The sequence below is a fragment of the Vulpes lagopus genome, chromosome 1, assembly GCF_018345385.1.
Source record: "Vulpes lagopus strain Blue_001 chromosome 1, ASM1834538v1, whole genome shotgun sequence".
In the NCBI taxonomy this organism is placed as follows: Eukaryota; Metazoa; Chordata; class Mammalia; order Carnivora; family Canidae; genus Vulpes; species Vulpes lagopus.
The window spans coordinates 101,981,142-102,002,286 of NC_054824.1; the positions used below are offsets into that span (position 1 = coordinate 101,981,142).

The 21,145-nt window shown below is 36.5% G+C and overlaps 1 protein-coding gene across 1 annotated transcript; it reads left to right on the forward strand.

Annotated features, from left to right (window-relative positions):
- Nucleotides 1-2,746: 2,746 nt before the first annotated feature.
- On the forward strand, nucleotides 2,747-18,424 carry LOC121487287 (dual specificity testis-specific protein kinase 1-like). Its single transcript, XM_041748832.1, has 2 exons — nucleotides 2,747-2,768; nucleotides 17,712-18,424. The coding sequence occupies exons 1-2, from the start codon at nucleotides 2,747-2,749 to the stop codon at nucleotides 18,137-18,139; spliced, it is 450 nt and encodes a 149-aa protein (XP_041604766.1). The 3' UTR covers nucleotides 18,140-18,424.
- The last annotated feature ends 2,721 nt before the right edge of the window (nucleotides 18,425-21,145 follow it).

Below are 21,145 nucleotides of genomic sequence, written 5' to 3' on the forward strand. Positions count from 1 at the left end.
ACTCTATGTTTATCATGAATAAATAAATAAATCTTAAAAAAAGTAATTTGCTAGTAATGTCTATTTGAAATAATTTATAAAGAAAATAAGGCTATTTTCCCCACATCTAAGGTCAATAAATCAGATACTACTAAATGTCTTTGATGGATAGGATTGATTCACTGATTTTTCAATATTCTAACAATCCTTTAAAACGATTGTGTTAACTATACAAAATTTCCATTTAAATTTGGTCTATTATGGGCCCCCGGGTGGCTCAGTGCTTGAGTGTCTGCTTTACACTCAGGGCATGATCCTGGGGTCCTGAGATTGAGTCCCATACTGGGCTCCCCGCAGGGAGCCTGCTTCTCCCTTTGCCCGTGTCTCTGTCTCTCTCTCTGTATCTCTCATGAATAAATAAATAAAATCTAAAAAAAATAGTAAATAAAAATAAATTTGGTCTATTATATTTTATTGAAGCTACAAAAATTTATTTTAACTATTATCATCCTCTCACAAAGCAGTTAGAAGAAACAAAAAACGTGAGATTTCAATGTAAATTGCAATAATTAGCAACTGCATGCTATTATAAAAATATAACAGTAACCTACTGTTACTGACCTAATGTGTTTCTTAGTAATATCTTGAGTCTTGACACATTTCATGTAGGTGGACTATTAATTCTGACTACTTTAGTTTAATTTAATACTATACTATTTTGGAATGCTGTTTCTAAGTACATACGCTACTGAAAATTTAGTTTTTTAAAATTATTATTCTGGTTTTATAGGTATGGACGCATCTGTTACTATTGTAAAGTTTATATAAAATGATCCTCTTATATTGTAGTGGGCCTTCAGATTTCAGTCTTAGCTTTTTACATTACGATAATAATATTGAAATTATTTTATTCCAACTCATGGAAATAAGAAACTTCTATGTTATATTTAATTTTTAATATTAGTGCTGAAGTAGTTCAATGAATATGACCAATTATTGGAATTTGGTCCATTGAAAATTTTGAAACTTGTACATAAACATGACTAACTTTTGTCATCCCCTTAGTTTAAGATACTATTATTCAAAAGAGGTAGTAGAACTGAAGCACATATTATTTAACTTTATGTGTAAATGTTTTTCGATAATAAAACAGATATGTAAAAATGCAAGTCCTTTCTTTTTATATTTGAATAATGCTACTTTATAAAAACATAATTGTGTCTACAAAGTTCAGAGAAGTTAATTTTGATTCCAAAAACAAACAAAAAAACCACTTTGATTTGTCTTAACTTTCAATGATATTCTTCGGCTAATATTTGAGACCCCCACCTGCTGACATCCTGTAAGAAATATACTGCACTTTGGAATAAAAACACAAGAATACCATGAAATCATCAATGTGATGCTACTCAGCCTTAATGGTAAAACATCTCTTAGGAAATTTTTATAGTATAAATGTCCCACTAAGAATGAGAAAATATTCCTAAATTTAACAATGGATCATATATTCCTGGGTAGCAACTATAAGAAGCATCAAAGATTTTTATAATGTTTCATAATGATGTAATAAAAATTGAGGTATTTCATTTATACTTCAATGAATTTATATACACCCATGTGGTTTGATTTTATGTCTTAAAAAAATGTATGCTTCATTAAGATCACAAACAATCATGATTATCCCAGGTATCACTTCTATTAACAACCTCTGATATTAAATAATAATAATTTCTTAGACTTTTTACTTTGATTCATATGTTGGAAGCCTGTTGCAGAAGATAACTCAGATATCTAAATAAGATCACTGAGTACAAAAAAATGCATATGTAAAGAAATACATAAAACCACATTTACCAGAATATTAATTCAACATAAACTATGATCATTAAAGAGCATAGTTCTTAATGAAAAGGTTTTATAAACAAAAATTACATCCCTCTTATTTCAATTTCACTCATTAACTAGTATAGTAAATGTTGACCCTAAGTTATACTTCTTCTACAAGTATCTTAAAATACACACGTCACTACACTAGGGTCTGGCATTGAAGATTGGAAATCAACTAATTTTATCAACTCAGCAAATCTGTAAAAACTCCTTATAGCTTTCTTTCCTTGAAATAAACTAAACCTGGCAACACACAATGAATGAAATATAAACAGACTGGATCCAGATGTTCAATCATCAAGATGCAAGATGGTTCATCTGCAGGAGAGGTATGTGATTTATGTGCTTTGACTGGGAGAGCTTTAGAATGGTAGGAATTAGATCAAAGGAGCCAGGAAAATTATCAATATAAATGCCACACCAAGTTATTTTTTTCCAGCCAATACCTGGAGCACTCTGTGAGTAGTATAGCAATCAAACGAACCAATAGAACTGTCTGTCATTAGTGGTTTTGCACTCATGCCCTACTAATGAAAATTGACAAAAAGACGGATAGTATGCAAAGGGGGCATAAAGGTTTGAAGTCTAAATTGAACAAATTAGCAGAGAAAGTTAATAATCTGGAAACAGCAATCGATGGCCCAAAGGAATAAACTGCTAGCACTGACTGAGTCATTATGTGAAACTCAAAGGAAATGATACACTCTAAAAATTTTGCAGCAATGGAAAAGAAAGAAGGTAAAGTTTTGTGACTTTAACTAGAAACTGGTGAGAACTGTACATGCTCCACAAACATCAAATTTACCTCAAGGGATAGAGAAACAAACCAGGTAGTCTATTTGAAAAATGATGATTCCTAAGTCTTTAAATTGAATGCGAGATGCAGTTAGCTAATTCCTCAGGTAAGAAAGCAGCAGAGCACCTATATTCTGGGTTTTGTGTTTGCCTTTTTTTTTTTGACCTAGTTTTCAGGAAAAGTGTCTATGTTTGTAAGTTGACTACGGTACAATAATCTAAAGTGATCTCACTTTATTATTTTAGAAATGTTAATCCAAATCAATTTCTCTCCTGTATGAGATAATATAGTATAATAAAATACATCACAGTATAATAAGACTCTAGGGGAATTAATGAATGCAATTGCAAATGGACAATTTAAAAGTGGATCTGCCCTTACAAATAGGCTCTACTTTCCCGGAATTATTATTATCATTTTAATTTATTGATTATAGATTTAAATAATGCCCAAACAATCCCTAAATTTTACAGGAATCATGCATAGATATTTGGAATTAACAAGACTTGTCTAAAGTAACATATAAAAACATGGGCTTTGTCAAAATGCCCATTTTTGGACCATCTTTTAAATTCACACAAAAACCCTTCGATTTATTTTATGGTCCTTTTTCCGAGCATTCTTTGCTCTACCCAGTTCTTCTGTTTGACAACATTGTTCCACACTCTGAATAGTTTGGAATGCTGAAAAAATTCTGTATAAGGGCATCTGGTTTGATCAGTCAGCTAACCATCTGACTCTTGATTTCAGCTCAGGTCTTGAGCTCAGAGTTGTGAGTTCAAGCCCCACATTGGGCTCCATATCCAGTGTGGAGCCTACTTAAAAAAAAAATCTGTATGATATGATATGTCATAGGAAATAGATTCTTGGAACAGAAAGAAGAGTCAGCACTTCACATGCCAGAAGCCATTGATAGCTTGGAATTGCTGATACTGAGCACGTAGCAGAAGAGATCAGAAGCCAGTAAGGTATATATTAACATAGATCTAAAATTTTTATCTTTGTTTCACATTTGTTCTATATCTACAGGGTCAAACCAATAAATTTTCACAGAAGGCCTACAGGAATGACTAGTTAGAGTAACATGCCTAAGAAAATCAGAGGTTTTTAAATGGCACATGGACTGACCATAAAGGATGGTTCTGGGGCCCATTAGAAATCAAAGAACTAAAAAAATAAAAAATAAATAAAAAATAAAATAAAAGAACTAAATCACAATAAAAAAAAGTTGGGCCATGGAAATATTTAACAATTAGCTTTACAGGTGATTTTAACGTATATTCTTTGACTTGATCCATCAATGTCTTTGTTAAAAGAATGGTTTCTCTGAGTACTTGACGTTGCCTATGTCACTGCCTTCAGATAATGGATTTTGTTTGTTGGCAGGTTTGTTTTCTGTAACAAAAGGCCAAAGTATTGGGGGATAGTCTCCCTTGTTATTCAACACATCTGTGTGTTATATACAAAAATATATATTGCAAAAAATAAACCTAAGAAGTAAATATAAAAAATTAAAAATGAATAAATATCACTTTACAGTAATGATTTTGTTTCATATTTAAGATGTAATAAATACTCATAAGTTAAAAAAAATAAATAGAAAAGAGACAAATATCTTATATTCCCCAGAGACACTTTCAATGTTTGTGTATTTCCATTCTTTTTGTCAACATATTGACATATACATTCTACATATAAATATACTATGTGAGTATATCTAAAATTCTAATTGTTTTATAAAACTTTAAAGAGGGCATGATATATCCATTTCTTCCTTTTTTAAAGATTTTATTTATTTATTTGACAGAGAGAGCACAAGCAGGGGGAGTGGCAGGCAGAGGGAGAGGGAGAAGCAGGCTCCCCCTGAGCAAGGAGCCCAATGTTGGGGGCTTGATCCCAGAACCCCGGGATCATAACCTGAGCCAAAGGCAGACGCTTCACCGAATGAGCCACCCAGGCACAACTGTCCATTGATTTTCAACTAGATAGTTTAAATACACACACACACACACACACACACACACACACAGTAAAGAATGGTAGCCTGAGGAAAGAGACCAGATGTGCATGTTGCAAAGAGACGACCTTTCTGTGAGCCCAGGAAGCACAGCTCCATGAGAGGGTACGATCGTGAAGACTCAGGGCAAGGAGAAGCCTGCTTTAATTGGGTGAATTCTTCACAGGCAAAACTATTAAAGGTTCAAATTAAATGCATAAACATGATTCTGAGGGTAGGGGAATCACCGGCTGGAAACAACAATCAAAAATGTGTCATAACTCTCTTTTGAAAATACATCCAGGATTCCTTTACCTACTACAGAGAAGTGATTAGAGAGATGACAGTGGCCAAGGGAGAATTTCTGCTTACAAAAATAATAAACAGGTGTTACTGGGGGGGCACATTCTTGAAGGTAAAGATACATCAATTCTCTTCTATCAGCAATTTCTCTGACTTCATCATCATTCTACCACGATTCCATTAATATCCATTCTCTTAGTCACCTTTGGAGGCACAACGACCCTTGAAAGCACACTGAAATGGACAGATAATGCAAACACAGCAAGAGAAGTTGTGAACACACTTAGCTGCTCTTCTGCTTTATCTCTTGCACCAAAAGGAATTTTTAGAATAGTAAGATGAATGCTGATCAGAAAGTTAAACCCTGAGATTGTTCTTTATTCTTTTTTTTAAGGTTTTATTTATTCAAGAGAGAGAGACAGAACAGGCAGGGCGTTGGCAGCGGGAGAGGCCACCCAATGCGGAGCTTGATCCCAGGACCCTGGTACGACCTGAGCCCAAGCTTAAGCCGCTGGGCCACTGAGGCTCCCTGAACCCTGACACTGTCAAGACGGCAGCATTAGAGTTCTCGAACTGTAATTCATTTTAACATGAAGCACCGAATTTGACACGGCTGAGTCATCTCAAGGATGTTTTAAAAATCATGCTTTGAATAAATCCTCATAATCATTATGCTACCAACTTTATTAAAGCTACTTGTGAATTTAATTAATTGCAAAATGGTTATTCTGTTCATCATTTAAAAAGCACATTAATATATACTTCAGATTTGGAAAAAAGGACACCATGGGCACAAAATCACAAGGAAGTTTCCCTACCTTCTGATAACTTAGAATAGCACGGTATTGCCAGAAAAGTCGGAATATTAGTATAAGAAGAATCAGTTTTTTACTTACAGTTAGTTTATATTTGATCATGGCATGACACATTAGCTTGTCATTTTAAATTTTTTTTAATTTTTATTTATTTATGATAGTCACAGAGAGAGAGAGAGAGAGAGAGAGGCAGAGACATAGGCAGAGGGAGAAGCAGGCTCCATGCACCTGAAGCCCGACGTGGGATTCTATCCCGGGTCTCCAGGATCATGCCCTGGGCCAAAGGCAGGCGCTAAACCGCTGCGCCACCCAGGAATCCCTAGCTTGTCATTTTAAAAAAATCTTTTTTATTAGTATGTAATGGGATTTTATAATACTCGGTGTAATTTTAACAATTAAAAAAATTATATCCAGAGGACAATTTTATGAAGCCCATAGGCACAATGTAAAACTGTATTAGCATTATCTTTTTTTTACTTGTGTAGCTATTATTGGGTTTTTGTAAAATAGAAGAGAAACTATTCATACATAATAACAAAGAAAAATCCCCAAAAGGTGGGATAACTGATAACCTATTTCCCTAGGAAAGAGTGATGAGAAAAAATGCCATACTGTTTGTGGATGGAACTTGAGTTAGAAAGCGTCCAATTCTTTTGCAACAAAACAAATAGCCTATAACCAATATATAGAACACTGGTTGTTCAGTTTACATTGCAAATGAATTTTAAAAATTCAATCTTGATTGTCGGTAATTTAGTAACCATTTGACTAAATTGAACATAAACATTTTATAATTTGTCCTCCTATGTTTAACATGTTTTTAACACAAACATGTTGAGAAATAAACATGAAGATTTTCTCAATTTTTATTCTGCTGTGAGTTGCCAGAATTATTGTCAAATTTCACTAACAAAGGAAAAAAGTGATTTGCATGGATCTCTTCCATGTATGTATATCGAAGTAAAAATTCTTTTCACGAGGAAGAAAAAAAAGGGACAATTTGTGATCTTGTTTTTCCATTTGCCTGGTACTCTAAATTACTATCTGGAATCTAATTGGAAAATCATTAAAAATTAGGTCCACTAATCATTTAAATCTGCCTCTAAACAGTTGGACAAGGGCAATAGTGTTTCTGTCCTTTATCATTAGTGTAATAAATGCTAATATTTGTGTATCATCTTCACCAGACTTCCCTGTGCAGATGTGTGAGAGAGACATGCACACATTTGGTATCAATAAAAACAAACATAAAATTCTTCTTAGCTAATATGTGGGTCCTCCTCATTATTTGAAAATGTAGACCTCATCTCGGGGCCAAAGTCCAAATATAGAATCCAGCCAACCTGGGAAGATATTATTAAAGTTTGCATTATAAATGGGTAGAATCAATACAGCAAGAACTCTGTAACATTCAAGGTGAATACTTTTCAGGTGGCTCTCCACGTTCCCAGGGGGAAGCCCAGGTATGTGTGGGACTAAGAACGAGGGGCTATTAATTAGGATGCAGGTGGCTCCACTATCTGTCTCTCTCTGCCTCCCATTTCTTTAATTTTTAAAACTCCTGTGTTATACATACAAGTTCAGAATTGTTAACCCATCACCACGGAGACAAATTTGCCAGTGAGAATGCAGTGCGTACACGTAGTGCCACTAACATCTTCCAGTCATTTCTGAATTTCTTTAGCTCAGCACCTTTTCTACCCACCCTTGAAGTGAGGCTGTTTCATGCATTGTAAAACAGAAAGAGTCTCTTATTACCCATTGCTTTCCCCGCTAGGATCTCTAAAGCTTGCGTGTGTGTGTGTATATATATATATATATATATATATTATTTATTATAGAAACTTAATATGTATAGACGTATATATTAACATCAAAATATACATGTCAAAATATTTTATAAAATATAATATATTAATAACATATAATGATATGTTATATTAAAAATAAAATACATATTAATATATTAAAATTAAAAACATATATATTAATTCACATACATTGTGGCTCACATTTCATATACTGAACTTTGTGTTGTGACAACTGCATAATGTCATGTGTTCATAGCTATAGGATCCCATACGATAAACTTGACCACTCTAGACATCCTTGGTACCCACTGATATTTTAATGTCTTGTAGTTTTACCTCTGACAGAAGGTCACTAGTTAAAACCATACAGGATGTAGACATTTCAGACCGGCTTCTATCACTTAGAAGTAGGCATTTAAAATCCCTACTCAAGTTTTCAGATCACATGAATGAAGCCCCAGGAGTATGGATGCCAGGTAGTCTGGTAGCCCTGGGTTTAGATTTGTAAGAAAATGATATACTGTCCTCCAAAGTGGAGGTACCACTGTGCCATTTTGCACTTGCCTCAGCAATGAAGGAGAATCCCTGCTGTTGCACAACCTCGCCAGCATTTGGTGTTGCTAGTTCGCTTTTATTTTCATTATTCCTTCTAAGTTAAGCTGGGGACGTCTCTATTGATTTATCTTCAATTTCATGGGTTCTTTCCTCAGCAGTGCCCAGTAAAATGATGAGTCCATTGAAAACACGCTTCCCTTCTGTTACACTGTTTTTTTATTTTTTTTAGCATTCCCTTTCAATTCTTAGCTTTTCCATCTCTCTGCTTGCCCTCCCCATCTGTTCTTGCATGTCCTCTATTATTGTTTTCCATTAGAGCGGTTAACATACTAATCATTGCTATTTCAATGTCCTGTCTGATAATTTTAAAATCTGTGTCCTACTGAGCTGGTTTATAAAGCTGGCTTTTCCCCTTCCTAATGTGCTTTTCCTTGCCTGTCAAGCACGCCTTATAATTTTTGTTGAAAGCTGGACGTGATGCATCAGGTAATTAGAACTGAAGTAAATGGGCCTTTAGTGTAAGGTTTGGGGTTCATTTGTCTGGGAGTTGTGCTTTGTGTAATGTTTGCCACGGTTGCAGGTGCCAGAGTCTTCATTACCTGTAATGTCATTGTTTTAAATACCCTAGATTTTAGACTTCCCTAAGAATTCTTTCTTAAATACAGTCCGAGCTGTGCAGTTCTCTCGGGCATGATTCATTGTTACTTTACTGAAATGTCGATGTGCTGGTAACGCTGGAAAGGTGTGGGGAGAAGGAAAGTATTCTCTACTTCTACGATTACATCTCAGGTTCTGTGAGGTGAAGATGTGTATCTTAGCTTCCCCCTCCTCCCTTACGTGAAATCAGAATGCTAAGCTGGAAAATTTCCCTTCCTCCAGGCCTAGAAAGGCTCTAGTCAGAGCTTCTCTTGTTGAAGAAATGTTTGTTTGGAAGAACTCTCCAGGGGTGTCTCAAAATGGTTGCCTTTTCCTCCCCTTGCCAGAAGTGCAAAGGCTGTTGTTTTCTTCCCCCCAACTGGGTTTTTACCATGAGAATATGGTGAGATTGCTGGAGGTAAAACCCACAGAAGTGTGGAGGACCCACTAAGATTGTGTCCTTCGGGAATATCCACACTGTTTCCATCAACTCACCAGTTACCATTTAGGTGTCCCTATTGGTTTATGGCTCCAGAGGCTTGTGCTCCAGGAAAGCGGTATCAGCACTGACTCTCCATCTTTGACTCTTCAGATTAAACTGTGATGAATTGGCCTATGTGGCAGTTAATTTTATATGTCCACTTGATTGGGCCATTGGATAGCTGTTTAAATATTATTTCTGGGTGTGTCTCTAAGGATGTTGCTGAGATTAACATTTAAATTGGGGAAACTGAGTAAAGCAGATGCCTACCTGATGTGGATGGACATTATCCAATCTGTTGAGAGGCTGAGTCAAACAAAAAAGGCAGAGGAAGGTTAAATTTTCTCTCTTCCTGACTGAGCTGACACAGTGTTTTGATTTTCTGCCGTTAGTGCTCCTGGTTCTTCCTGGAATCTATCCCATTGGCTCTGAGGCTCTCAGACCTTCGAACTACACCACTTTTCTTGGGTCAATAGCTTTGTTGGAGGAAGTCATTGACAGGATGTGGTCACTTGTTTACCAGCAAGCTGGGCCTAGGCAATCGGAGGCTCCCTGCCCTGTCCTTGGAAGGATCTTTCTTAGCATCATTCCCATAGTGGGAGCTGTTCCCAAAACATAGCCTTGAGAAAGGAAGACATTAAGACTTCTGTGTGGTATACATGACTGAACATACACTTAAGGCCTCTTTATAAGCTCTAGGTTCGTGATGGGCAGGTGTGGAACTCTATTTGCCTTGTAGCTGCCCAAGACAAACCTTGTAAGTTCCCTTGCTTATTAAAACATCCAATCTGGAGGGGCCTGCCTCTTTGGTTTCTTCTTGCCCTTTGTAAATGGGCAAGCTTGTAAACCAACAAGCTTGCAGAGAGTAGATCATGGGAATTCTTAGCCTCTCTAATTGTGTGAGCCAATACCTTATGATAAGTTACATCTCATAAATATGTGTATACATAAATACACACATATACATGCACACTCATACTATTGGTTCTGTTTTTCTGCAAAACTATAATTAACATTCTCTGCAACCTCATTCCACTAAGGAGCCAAGAATTAATTCATTTTCAGGTTTCAGCTTTTTCTTGTAGGGACGGGAGCAACAATATCCAAGCCTTTTACATGATGATGGTAAAAATGGAAGTCTCTACAAAGCATTTTTGGCTATCAATTTAGAAAACCTTTAAGAAAGATTGAAAAAAAAAAAAACATGTATTGGGTGGATGCTTGGGTTAACAGACTCAAATGGTTGATGAGAATATTTATATATATAAATATATCAAAATTATTAGTCCTACCTCTAGCATATATGTACAAAGATGTTTAAATATAGGGACATTTGTAATAACCACAGAAATAGCATATATTCCCAAGAATAAAAAAAAAGTGGTTAAATTAATTTATAAAATAGAAAGACTTTCAGGGAAACTGGGTGGCTCAGTTGGTTAGGTAACTGACTCTTGGTTTCAGCTCAGCTCATCATCTCAGGGTCAGGAGATTAAGCCTCACCTTGGCTCTTCACTCAATGGAGAGAGTCTGTCTGGGATTCTCTCCCATTCCCTCTGCCCCTCCCCCCTGCACTCTGTCTCTTTCTCTCTCTAAAATAAATAAATATTTAATAAAATATAAAAATTCTCAATAAGAATAATGAGGTAGGCATACGTGCCCTGGTTAGGAAAGAACACAAAAACATATTGCTATGTGACAAAAGTAAACAAATTAAACTAAGCATTTTTATTAAAATATGCAGACACATATTTTAGAAATGTATAAAAATAAACTTTTTCTGTATTTTATATATGTATATATAAACCTATGACATTCCTTAGCTTAGAACATTTCTGATTGTTTAGTTTGAAAGTAAAATGAAGCAACATTTAGCATTCCAAGTGTACTTTCTACACTATATGGGCCTTCTGAAATCTATTCCTTGATATATGGATAATATACCGATATGATGTTTTTCCCTGGCTATACATTAGACTTATCTTGAGATTCATGGCAGGCCAGTTAAATCAGAATTATCTGAGGAGGGACACCTGGGTGGCTCCGCATAGAGCATCTACCTTTGGATCAGGGTGTGATCCTGGAGCCCCAGGATCAAGTCCCGCATGGGGGTCCCCGCAGGGAACCGGCTTCTGCCTCTGCCTGTGTCTCTGCCTCTCTCTGTGTCTCTCATGAATAAATAAATAAAATCTAAAACAATAAAATAAAAATTAAAAAAAATTAAAAAAAATTATAAAAAAATAATTATCTGAGGAAAATTTTAGGCATAATATCTTCAAAGGTACCTGTGATGATTCTGATGAGAGCTATCACCATCCATGGATCTCTAGTTCATCAAGACAAACTTAACACACATTGTTAATATCATTTCCTTCTGAAATACCAATAACATTACAAAGTTGAAGGCAGCAGGGGAGATGGCAGCAAAGAACATTCGAAGTTTTGATATAGATAAGCAAGTAGTAACTTACTTAGCAGTCAGAAAAAAATGAAATTTAAGACAGAAATGAGACGATGCAGCAGGCTAAGCCTTGTTTGAATTGTAGAAAGCCTATGACTTCTGCTAACTAAATTAGAGGTTCAGATGGAGCAAAATATAAGGATCAATTGAGAGTTTATTGGAACATGGGCTTCAGTTTTTCATGAAAATCTTTTATTTTTTTTTATTTTTTTTTTTTAGCATGAAAATCTTTTATATTTAAAAATACTAGCACTTCAACATACTTAAAGTCTACAAGAAGTCACAGTTAAAGTTATAGACAATTTATAAAACCATTTACTTTAGGAAAAAACACAGTTAATGATTATAAATTATGAAGACTTTCTGCTCTTCACAATTCTATCATATAGGCATTTTTAACGTGAACATGAATTATTTTTGTAATTAAACTAATAATCTAAGAAGATTTAATCTTGTTAATGATTATCATTTTGAAACTAAGATTCTATTTTCTCTACTGAAATTTCAGGAATTATACTCTTAAAGTCTTTCTCTCTTCTAGCAGATTATAATATAAAGATACATGTCATTATTTATTAATATAGTGAACATTTCTTACTTTTTTATGACTACCAAACATATGAGACTATGTCATGACATGCTATCCAGAATCCCCTTGCTATGTGCTAAATGTTTGCATTTGCCCAAAATTCATATATTGAACCCTCATCTCCAATATGATGGTATTTGGAAGTAAGACCTTGGTGAGTTAATCAGGATTAAATTAGGTCATGAGAATGAAGTCCCCATGATGGGATTAATGCTCTTAACAAAGTGAAGGAAATATAAGATACCTCTCTTTTTGTGCGCTCATATGAAGACACAACCAGGAGAAGGGCCTTCACCAAGAACCCAACCATGCTGGCATTCTCATCTCAGACCCCCAGCCTCCAGAGCTGTGAGGAAGAAGTGTTATTGTTTAAACTGCCCAGTCTAGGATATTTACTACCGTAGCTCTAACTCAGTAAGACATCCCTTTAATGAAAGGCTTGCGCCAGTTGGTAAAGGTGCTGCTGGCATATACCTTTTCCTGTTAGCCCCCTCAGGGATGACTTCAACTGCAGAAAGTTACATTGACCAAATCCACATCCCTTTTAGGGAGGTTACATCCTAGACTGATTGATGTGGGGTTATAAAAGCCTAGATATCTCAACTTATCTTTTGACAACTATGAAGAGCCAATGTACTCCTGGAACTCCTAGTGTAGTTTTGGGCTTACACCAGAGTTTCACTTTTCCATCTGCCAAATCATACTTTCTTTCCTTCTTTTCTATAGCAATTGATCCTAGGGACACTCCTGACCATTAACTCCAAGTATAGAATCCTATCTCAAAAGCCTTTTAAAAAGTGAAATGTGTTTTCCAGAATCTTTAGCTGCTGACTTATCATTCCTTTATTTAGACCATCACAAATCAACATTTTATGGATCATTGGAACCCAATCAAAAAAAATTATCATTCATTGAATTTGTGTTTCTCAAAGTTAGTTAAAATTCCAAAGCAATAATATTTTGGTCATATGCTCTGTGGCTTAGATCTTAGCAAACTGTAAACTAATGGGTAATGAGTCTTCATTGAGATGAAGTTGGGAGACACACTATAAAACTCAAGATTCCTGAATTTAAGATGAAAAGGATGTCATTAATATAATGTCCCTTCTTCTCCTCTAGCTTTTCAGAAGCCAGGAAAGATGGAACTCATATAGCTCAAAAAATATTCCAGAGAGAACCTTTTATATTATATACTCAAAATTATATATCCTCAAAATTATATCAAATTTTTGTGAAATAAAAAGTTTTTACGCAGTGAAGAAAACAATAAAACAAAGAAGCAACCTACTGAATAGGAGAAGATATTTGCAAATGATATATCCAATAAGGAGCTAATATCCAAATATGCAAAGAACATACACAACTCAACATAATCATCATCATTCTTAGGTTAAAAAATGGGCAGAGGAACTGAATAGACATTATTCCAAAGAAGACATACAGATAACCAAGACACACATGAAGAGATACTCAGCATCACTAATCATCAGGGAAATGCAAATCAAAGCCCATGAAATATTGTCTTACAACTGTCAGAACGGCCAGAATTAAAAAGATAAGAAATGAGTGTTGGTGAAGATTTAGAGGAAAAGGAAGCCTATGCACTATTTCTGGGAATGTTAATTGGTTCAGCCACTATGGAAAATAGTATGGAGTTTCCTCAAAACATTAAAAAAAGAACCACCATATGATCCAGTAATCATACTGCTAGGTATTTATCCAAAGAAAATGAAAACACTAATTCAAAAATATATACATCCAATGTTCATTGCAGCATTATTTACACGAGACAAAATGGAGAAGCAACTTAAGTGTCCACTGATAAATGAATGGATAAAGAAGAGATGGTACACACACACACACACACACACACACACACACACACTCTGGAATATTAGTTGGCCATAAAAAGGAAAGTTGGCCATTTGCTACAGACCTAGGAGGCATTATGATAAGTGAAATGTCAGAAGGAGAAAGACAAATTCCGTATGATTTCACTTATATATGGAATCTTAAAAAAAGAAAACAGACAAAAAGAACAAACAAATAAAACAGATCCATAAATATAGAGAGGACAAAATGATGGTTGCCAGATGAAGTGGGGTGATAAGCATAATGGATAAAGGGAAGTGGAGATTCAGGCTTCCAATTATGGAATGAATAAGTCATGGGGACAGAAGGTAGCCTAGGGAATGTTGTCAATGGTACTGTTATAGCTTTACATCAGATAGATGGGGCTACATTTGTGGTGAGCATCACTTAATGTAGGGAGTTGTCAAACGGTGTGTGGTAAATCTGAATCTGATGTAACATTGGGGGTCAATGATACTTCAATAAAAAATAATAGATTAAAAAACAATTCTTTCAAACTTTTGAAAAAGTTTTTTGGCTTGAAAGAATGGATGAGTTATCAAAGTGACACAATTGGTGTTAAACTTTTCTGTTTTAATGTACTCAATTACTGGGTGTTTAGCAGAGGGAGAGGAAGAAGCAGACTCCCTGCTGAGCAGAGAGTCCCCATAGGGCTTTCATCCCAGGGCCTGGCACCATGACCTAAGCTGAAGGCAGATGTTCAACCAATTGAGCCACCCAGACGTCCTCACATTTTTTCTTTATAGGTGACAAGATGGCCTTAATGTTCCCCTCAGTATGACTTAAATTTTGGATAGGGTTTTTCTTGACTCTAGGGCCCTGTCCTTCCTTTTCCTAGAGCAATTATATTAGAAAATGTGCAATCATATCTTTTTCAACCTCTCTCAAAACCTCTCTTGCTGGTTTTATAACCCAGGAATTATCTTTCTCAAGGACCTTAGATATTAAAAAATAGGGCCCCTATCCCCAGTCTCTGTGGGAAGATAGGAGACTAATTCAATGGGTACCAATTTAAAAGTACAGTTGGTCAAATGATAGAAAAACATTTCCAAGATCAAGAAAAATTCAATGTTCTCAAGGCATCCCATTGACTAACCTCAGAAGCAGAAGTAGGCAAAGAGAACTCATAGGTAAGGCTGGTCTGAGACATTTGAAAGGAAAAAGAAAAGGAAGAAAAGATTATTTATGGAAAAGATTGTATATGGAAAGCTAAAGTCACTAAGAATTCCTAATATTTTCAAACATTGCTAAGAGTATCCCAAGGAAAATGTGGTCTTGGAGCATGTATGTATAGTAGATGCAAAGTTTATAAGGACACACTTTCAACTGTCAATTTCCACACACTTTAAGAATATAGAATTGACTGTCATATCATATTTTCCACCACGTTATTGCTGCAGGAAGCAAAATTTATAGCTTCTTTAAAGTTGATCTTTTTGCCAAAGTTGCTGAATTCTAAGATTAGTCACAGTGATTGGTTGAACTATTGGATTTTCATGTACACAATCACATTATTGGTAAATAATTGTAGGCTCCATCCCATTTGAATCTTTGTAAGTCTTATTTCTTTTTAAAGGATCTGGTTTTCTAGGACAATTTTAAAGAAGCAGATAATCTGTGGTACAGTGGTAATCGGGGAAGCAATAATCTATTACAGGAAATCAGGTGGAGATAAGAATGCCAATAAAAACTTTTCCCTAAAGAATCTTTTGTCTTTTCTGGCTGTTCTCTCTATATATGCCTAGAGGCTTCTGTCTATCAAGGTTTTTCTCTTTTCCTTAGTCTTTTAGGTCTGTATACTCTTCCCTCACATTATATCTCCAGAGTTAGATAGGGAAAAATGTCAACAGCCTATAATAGTTTATCATCTAACCCCTTATTAAGATATACTATAAAATTATGTTAAAATAATATAATAAAGATACTTCACTCTCACTTTAAGTTGTCACTTCTGTCCTTGTCACCAAAAGGTGGGCAAGCTGAAAATCAAGCACTTTTCTTAAACCAAACCAAGCAGTCAGTCTTAGCAAAATATGAAGAAAGAAGGCAGAGCCAGAGAAATACAGCAACTAAGTTTGCTTATCTAGAAGAGAAGGCAATGGAATCATAATCTTATAAAAACACTTAAACAGAAATTTTGAAGACCTGCTGGAAGCTGAATGTGGACTAAGATAAGAACAAGAAACCCCTGGTGGGTTTCATTCTTGAGAGCATCCCTACACTTTCATGGAGTTTCCTTCAAGATCCTTCTCCATATGAAAACTGGATAAAGATTATGGCAAGGTTGGGGAGGGGAGAAGTAATTGCTGTGAAACATGTGCAAAGCTTTCTCCATAAAAACATTCCTTAAAGCAAAGATTTTTGCCTGACTGAAATTCTAAACATTATGTTAGCTGGAAGAAAGGAATCCCTCCCCACCCTAAACCCTTCTAGCCCATGTATGTTATCCAGGTAAAAGTGAGGAGAAAGTCAATAGAAATCAAGACCTCAAGGAAATAGATTGGGGATGCTGAATCTAAGAAGGGAATATGGACAACAGGAAAAATAAAATGACATATTCCTTAAGATTGAATAGCAACATTTGGGAAAGTCAAACAACCAAACACAAGTCCATAGAAACCTAATAGGAAGATTACAGTACATGCCTCTCTCATGCATTATCACCACACCAGAATAATATTTATGCTATCGTAAGAGTATAATAAAAGATTTTAGCAAAAAAGATTCAAAAAATAGACTTTCTGAAATAGAGAACAAAGGGAAACCTCAAAGTCAAGGGTGCAGACAATCGACAATCAAAAAAAGAATTGAAGCCCAGATCCCAAACATATTAACATAAAACCTCATATTAAAATCCATTTAATGGGGCTGCCCCGGTGGCACAGCGGTTTAGTGCCGCCTGCAGCCCAGGTTATGATCCTGGAGACCCGGATCGAGTCCCACATCGGGCTCCCTGCATGGAGCCTGCTTCTCCCTCTGCCTGTGTCTCTGCCTCTCTCTTTCTCTCTCTCTCTGAATAAATAAATAAAAAATCTTAAAAAAAAATAAAACCCATTTAAATTCCTTGCAATAAAAAATTAAATTACATAGCAAGAGAGAAAATAGAAGAATGTAAAATGTTCAAGTGAAATAAACAATGTAGCAATAAAAGGGAAACCAAATAAAAAATATAAAAATACCCACAAAACATTTATAAATGTGGATATTAATTTACCGACAGCAATGATAACTTAAATGATCCAAACACATCATAACAAACACACCAATTAAACAGAGATGGTTCTTGTTGAATAATGAAATATCCTAAAGTGTTTTATTTTAAAAAACGCTTTAAATTTACAGACTTAAATAGGTTCAAAGTAAAGGGAAGAAGATATAGCATGCTAACATTAATAGATAACCAGGGATAATATACCTAAAGACATCAGTCCTAAAAATGTTTGAATGTAACAACAGGTCATCAAAATACTCAAGACAAAAAGTCATAATTAAAAGGAGAAATAGACAAGCCCACTAGTATAATCAAGTAGGCAGAAATTTGATAAGCGTATTGAACAATTTCATCAGCACTTGTTCCTCGGCCTCCCAGCCCTGGTCCCCTAGACCAGGACCTGCCCTTAACAACAACCCCCCAGCTGTGGTGGTCAGCTCCCCGCAAGGCTGGGCTGGGGAGCCGTGGAACCGGGCCCAGCATAGCCTTCCCCGGGCGGCGGCCCTGGAGCGGACAGAGCCCTCGCCGCCCCCTTCAGCTCCCCGGGAGTCTGATGAGGGGCTGCCTTGCCCCGGCTGCTGTCTTGGCCCTTTCAGCTTTGGCTTCCTATCCATGTGCCCTCGCCCCACACTAGCTGTTGCCCGCTACCGCAACCTGAACTGTGAGGCGGGCAGTCTCCTCTGCCACCGAGGGCACCACGCCAAGCCTCCCACACCCGGTCTGCAGCTGCCTGGGGCGCGCTCTTAGCGGTGGGGCCTGTGGTCTCTGGCCTCCAACCTTGGCCTTCAGGATGCCCCGTGAGGACAGAGCACACACATTGGATGGTGCCAGCCCCAGATGGGCTGACCGCCTCCTCTCCCCACATAGAGGAACCTCAGCATGGACTCAAGAGACAGAACATTTCCTCTCTGGCCCCTGGGCTTGCTCTCTCGTGGGCGATCACTGAACCAGACAAAGCATTGCTGACACATGAGACTAACACGTGCAAATTATTTAAAAATATTTCAATAAAACTGCCTGGCTGGCTCCGGGCTGCCCTTAAAAAAAAAAAAAAAAAATGGCACCACAAATTACTGACATAATTGACATTTATAGAATACTCCATTCAAAAGCAGCAAAACACACATTCTATTAAAGTTCACATGCAACATCCATCAAGACAGAACACATTTTGTGCCACAGGACACACCATACCTACTTAAAAGAGTAAAAATCTCAGGATATAATAGCATTAAAGTACAAATCAATAACACAAAGAAATTTTACCAAATATCTTGAAATTAAGCAATACACTTCCAAATAATTCATGAACCAAAAAGGAAATTTCAAGAGAGTTTGGAAGCTATTTCAAACTATATGAAAATGCATATTATTAATATAATATGATAATGTATAAATATAATATGATATTAATATAGTATGATAATTAATATAATATGATAATGAACAAAAACATATTGAGAGGGAAATTTATAGCATTAAATGTATAGTCATGAAAAAAGAAAGTTATAAAAGCAAGAACCTACATTTTTAAAAGTAGACAAAGACCAAAAAACAAATTTAAATCAAATAGAATGGAGATGAGCAGAAATCCATTAAATTAAGAAAAACAATACAGAAAAATAAATGAAACCAAATATGGTTTAATAGGCTAACAACTGATAAACCTCTAACCAGGTTAACTACGGCAGGGGTGGGGGGGAAGGAGACACAAATCAATCTCAGAATAAGTGGGAAGTTTGAGTTCAAGATGGTGATATAGGAAGATCCTGACCTTACCCCTCCCTTGGACACAACAAATCTATGGTAACATATTGAATAATTTCCTTTGAAAAAGTCCTGAAGACTAGATGAGCAGTACCTCCACAAGGAAGGACCAGAGTCACAACAACATGGGACGGAAGTACAGACATGCTCTTTTCAACAATCCCATGGGAAGGATCTAAAAAATATGAAACTTCCTGAGAGGGACTCCCCAAATTAGGCATCCCCCTGGGGTCTGGGACCAGGGAGATAAACTCCCCAAAACATTAGGCTTTGAAAACCAATAAGGTACATCCAGAAGAACCACAGAATTGTGGGGCTCTTAAAGGGATCAAGCACAGACTCACTCACCCTGGGAGCTAACACAAAAGCAGTAGTTTGAAAAGAGTCGAGACCATATGTGGAAAAGAACTACTGACTAATCTCAAAGTAACTGCCCAAGAGACAGAAATCTGTTGGGACTCTCCCTGGGGACAGAAGTTCTAGCAGGTGACATTTTTGCAGTCTCACTCGACTTTGTAAGCACTGGCACTAGCAGATGACATTCTGTACCTCACTCTAACTTACTAGCACCTCTGGGTACATCTTATGTCTTGTGCCGAAGGTGCACCACAGCCAGCCAGGTGACTGCATCCCCACTCCAGGCACAGACACACCACAGCCAAGTGAGCACCCACTCCATTGTGCCCTGGTTGCCACCCTACCACATCGCCTACACATGGGACACTCTCGAGTACCTGACTCTGGAGACCAGGCAAGATTGCGCTGTTAGCCCCTGGGACATCCCCTTACATGTCCACTACTTCAAGCAGAGGTAAGGGTTTCACCTCATACATAGAAACAAACACCAAGGATTAGTCAAAATGAGGAGGCACAGGAATGTGTTCCAAACAAAACCCCAGAAAAAGACCTTAATAAAATGGAAATAAGTGATCTACCTGGCAGAGAATTCAAAGTGATGATCATAAAGATGCTTATCAACCTTGAGAGAAGAATGAAAGAACACAGGGAAAATGTTATCAAAGAGAGAGAAAATAAAATACCAGACAGTAGTCACAGAGCTGACAAATACAATAGTGGAACTAAAAGAGGCAGAATGGATCAGTGAGATGGAGGACAAAGCAATGAACTTCACCCAAGTACAGCAGCAAAAGGAAAAGGAATTTATTTTTGTATATAATTTTAAATATTTTATTTATTTGAGAGAGAGAGAGAGAGATAGCATGAGCAGCAGGGGGAGAGGGAGAGAGAAAATCTCAAGCAACTCCACACTGAACTTGGAGCCCAATGTGAGGTTCCATCCCAGGACCCTGAGGTCATGACCTGAGCTGAAACCTAGAGTCAGATGCTTAACTAGTTGTATCACCTCAACAATCCAGAAGTAGAAGGTATTTAAAAAGGGAAGATATCTTAAGGGATCTATGGGCCAGCATCACACAGAAAAACATCCACATTACAGGAATACCAGAAGGAAGAGAGACAGCAGCAGAAAATATATTTGAATAAATAATGGCTAAAAAAAATGTCTAAATCTGGGGAAGGATAAAGAATTATGAAATATGACAGAAATATGATAAGAGTAAGTGCTGTTGGAAAAATGGCACCAATAGACTTGGTTACTGCAGGTTTGCCACAAACCTTTAATTTTTTATGAAACACATTATCTGCAAGGAGCACTAAAGTGAAGTGCCATAAACTGAAGTGTGCTTGTAGATAAACTTGTAGAAACATACAATCTTCTAAAACTGAATCCTACAGAAACAAAATATCCAAACAGACCAATTACTAGTAAGGAGATTGAATCAGTAAATAAACTCCCAACAAACAAGTCTGGGACCAGACAGTATCACTTGTGAATTCTATCAAACATTTGAAGATTTAATATCTATCCTACTCAAACTCTTCTAAAAATTTGAGTAGAAGGGAATGCTTCCAAACTCATTTTATGAGGTCAGCATCATCCGGATATCAAAACCAGAGAAGGATATT

What these genes read in the sequence shown, in the direction of transcription:
- LOC121487287 (XM_041748832.1), top strand. Translation starts at nt 2,747, where the DNA reads ATGCAGTTAGCTAATTCCTCAG. An exon ending in GCAGTTAGCTAATTCCTCAG is followed by an intron (nt 2,769 to 17,711) that starts GTAAGAAAGCAG and finishes ATAATCAAGTAG; the next exon opens with GCAGAAATTTGATAAGCGTA.